The following is a 3,780-nucleotide window of genomic DNA, read 5'->3' as shown; positions in this document are numbered from 1 at the left end:
GTTGGAGCTACCCCATCACCACTTCCGAGGAGCAATCTGCCTGAACTTTCCTTCCCAAACAAATCTGTACTTTTTTTTTTCTGGCAATTGATGGTCTATTCAATATTCTTCTCCAACATCATAATTCAAATGCATTGATTCTTCTCCGGCCCTCCTTAGTCTTCGTCCAGCTTTCCCATGTAGTTGTTAAGTGCCATCGAGTTGATTCCGACTCATAGTGACCACATATGGGTTTCCCAGGCTGTAAATGTTTTTCAGGAGCAGAACGGGTGGGTTCAAAATGCTGACCTTGTGGTTCACAGTCCAGTGCTTATCCACTGTGCTCCCCCATACATATGAGGCAATTTAAAATAGTATGGCTTGGGTCAGGTGCACCTTAGCCCTCAAAGGGACATCTTTGCTCCTTAACACATTAACATAAAGAGGTGTTTTGCAACAGATTTGCCCAGTGCAGTAAGTCATTTGATTTCTTAACTGCTGCCTCCATGAGCATTGATTGTGGATCCAAGTAAAATGAAATCTTTGACAAGTCCAATCTTTTCTCCATTTATCATGAAGCTATTTATTTGTCCAATTGTAAGGACTTTACATCAAGATGCATGCAGTTCATACTGCTTAAACTTAGGCCCTCAGGGCTCTTTGGCCTTTGGTTTATACTCATTAATTTGACCCTTACAGAATATTAGGGGTTAAGAAAATTTAGTCTCACTCACAGAGATGTTTAGGAGAGTGAAGTTACTTGCCTGAAATCACACCGAAGGAGGACTAACCACACCACAGATCCAATGGCAGGTAAACAGGGCTTACATACGGGCGCTCACAAACTGTCTTGGGTGAATGAATGAACAAAGACCCGGATAGTCAGTCTGCCTTGTGTGTGTATGTATGTGTTTAACAGGGAACATTTACTGAGTGCTTACTATTTGTCAACCCACATGCTAAGTGCTTTTCAGTGCACGATGTTATTCTGTTTTAGTCTCCAAGGTTTAGCAAAAGGTACAGAGTAGGTGCATGGTATTTGTACAATGGATGAATGAATAAATAAATGGGCTGACATGCGATCTCCATAAATCAGGGTGTCCTGCGTGGAACTTCAGGAATCACTTCGGAGAAGCAGGTCTAGGAAGTGAGACCCGGGCGTCCTCGGGCCTTGGCTCTAGGTCCGAAAGCCCCTGAGTCCCGCCACGGCCGCCAATGTAGGCTCCCAGCGAAGGCGCAGCCCGGATCTCATCTAGCGCTTCGGCGGAGCCATCTTCGCCTTTCTGTCCTTTCCCTTTCCGGCTTGCAGCGGGCCGCAGCAGGCTGGTCCCGATAGCGGCTTCACTCCGCCGGCCGCAGGCTCAGAGTTCATGTCCCCCGCCGGGTCACTGCCAGAAGGTGCGCCCAGCCGACGCACGCCCACCTGTCGGCCGCGCAGGCGCACGGCGCATACGCGCCTGGTCTCTCCCTGCCAGCGGCGCGGAGGCCAATGCGCAGGCGCGACAGCCGCGGCGAGTGTGTATGTGCGGGTGACAAGATGGCGGCGGCGGGGGAAGCGGCGTGAGGAGTCAAGCGGCGCGCCGAGTCCCATTGAAACGGGCCGCCATGGCCCTCCACAGCCCGCAGGTACCTCCTGCCCAGGCGGCGTCGGGAAAGGGTGCGGGCTGCGGTGGGAAGGGCGCGAGGGCAGGCGTGCGGGCGTGCGGGCGGTCGGGCGCGCCCTAGCCCGAGAGCGAGCGTGCGAGTGGGGGAGGGCGGGCGCCGGGACACGCTGCCCGGGACTAGGCCCCGGGCCTCTGCCATCCCTCCGCACTCCTGCCGCCCGAGCCCTCGACGACCCGGGTTCGGGGCGGCCAGTGGGGCGCAGCGGTCCAGGCACGCCCGGGAACGGGGGGCGCCGAAGGGGTTAACCTCTGGGTCGGGCCGCGGCGGGAACCGGGGTGTGGAGGGGGCCCCCCCTCGCCGAGCTCGCCCGGGCCTCTCCAGGTTCCCCCCGGAACCACAGAGCCACCCAGTCTGCTCCCTGCGCCCGAAAGGAGCCGCACGGATTTGGTGGTGCCCCTCTCAGCCCGACTGAGGATGGGCACCTATTGCTTTTGAGGTTGTCAGACCCGGACCCTGAGGGGCAGCCTGAGGGTACTGTTGAAAGAAAACTCGATAGAAGTAGCACTGTTAACTTGCGTCTGAGTGAGATCTTTAGCACGAACCCATCGCTAACACACCCGGCAGAACAGGATCCTCGGGGGCCTTTTTTCCAGGAACCCCGGCGTGGAAAGAAAGAGTAAAAAGCATTGAGTTGAGCAGTGTCTCCCCAGGCCCCCCATTGTAATTACTCTGGATAAAAATCAGCGTGTGGCGCTGTCTGTCCAGCGCTTCTCTGATTTGTTGAGGTCTAACCCAGAAATTGATGGCACGCTCTCTCTGACAGTCTCGACGTGCTGTGTGTGAAACAAAGTAGCCCTTCGCAGAACTGCTGGCTGTAAATCAGAACCCTTGGGTTTTGTTGCCATTTTGAAGATGCAGTCGATCTGAAATAATTAGCCATCTTTTAAAATTTAGTAACTGTTGCAATTAGTCTATGTTGCGGAATTGAAAACGCGGAGACCTTTTTTTTTTTTTTTAATGAGATTTTCCAGAAAGGAAGCTACAATTTTGTTATATTTTTGATACTTGTTTTCGTCTGTGTTAGAACTCTTCCCCGTTAACATTGTAGTCACTTAATACATTTATTTGAGTTGTTTGCACACAAACGGGCTTAATATTAGCAGTTGCATAATTTTGCGAATGTGTAATGCAAAGATTTTAAAAAAAGATTTGTTTGCCTTTTTCTCAACTGAAGTGTCACTATTTCTCACACCAAATAAGAATTTCTCAGTGTAAATATTTATATTTAAAATTCATATAAGTAGCTTAGGTTTATTAAGATTAGCAAAAGCGGATACAAAATGCATTGTAAACTTGTAAAATGATATACTTTGAAATTAAGGAAGCCTGTTTATGCATAATTCACTTCCATTACTTAATAAGTATCTACCACAATGCAAAGGAGCTCTGGTAGCGGAGTGGTTACTAATCGGGCTGTGAACCTTAGGGTCAGCAGTTCGAAACTACCAGCTGTTCCGCAGGAGAAAGATGAGGCTTTCTGCTCCCATAAAGATTTGCAGCCTCGGAAACCCTGTACAGGTCGCTGTGTGTCGGAACTGACTCCATGGCACATAACAACACCACTACCACAATGCAGGCAGTTCAAGCTCACCAGCTGCTCCTCGGAAACCCTATACTAGGTCGCTGTGGGTCAGAATCAACTTAATGGCACTTAACAACAACAGCCACGATGCAGGATTGATGAAACATTAATTTGATGATGATATGGAAACTTGGTGGTAATTTCATTTGTATTCACTGCCTCAATATTTATTGAGGCACACCTTAAAATTGCCTATACTTATATCTGGAAAACTGAAGAGGCAAAAGTTAGTTGAACATAAATGTAACTTGCATGTTGGGTTTGTTCTTATAAAGTATATTAGTGCTTTTAAGTTCTGCATGGAAAATATGGGAAGGAAATAGTTTGATTTCTCCTATAATGGTGAAATCATGTATGCTGGGGTGTAATGATTGGATCTTGCTTGAGTTGGTCTGAGCATTTTTCTAAATTTGTTTTATCCAATTGCTTGCTGTCTTCAAGGTCTCACAGCCTTAATGATGATTCATTCATTCATTCACACTGGGTGCTTTCCACATGCTAAGCACCATGTTCGCTGTTGGTTGTTGTTGTTGTCAGGTGCCATCGAGTCGGAA

General features: G+C 49.0%; 1 protein-coding gene across 1 annotated transcript in view; it reads right to left on the bottom strand.

The window, feature by feature from the left end:
* Positions 1-1,100: 1,100 nt before the first annotated feature.
* Positions 1,101-3,780, bottom strand: part of LOC102832720 (proline-rich protein 18-like) — an 8,453-nt gene continuing 5,773 nt past the window's right edge. Inside the window, exons 2-3 of the mRNA XM_006860286.1 lie at positions 1,403-2,002; positions 1,101-1,302 (exon numbers count right to left, since the gene is read on the bottom strand). Of these exons, the coding sequence (XP_006860348.1) occupies positions 1,101-1,302; positions 1,403-2,002 (802 nt within the window). The remainder of the gene's footprint in view (positions 1,303-1,402; positions 2,003-3,780) is intronic.

Source organism: Chrysochloris asiatica, unplaced genomic scaffold, assembly GCF_000296735.1.
Source record: "Chrysochloris asiatica unplaced genomic scaffold, ChrAsi1.0 scaffold00037, whole genome shotgun sequence".
Classification (NCBI taxonomy): Eukaryota; Metazoa; Chordata; class Mammalia; order Afrosoricida; family Chrysochloridae; genus Chrysochloris; species Chrysochloris asiatica.
Note: the sequence above shows the minus strand (reverse complement) of the source record. Positions and strands in the feature narration are given on the sequence as shown.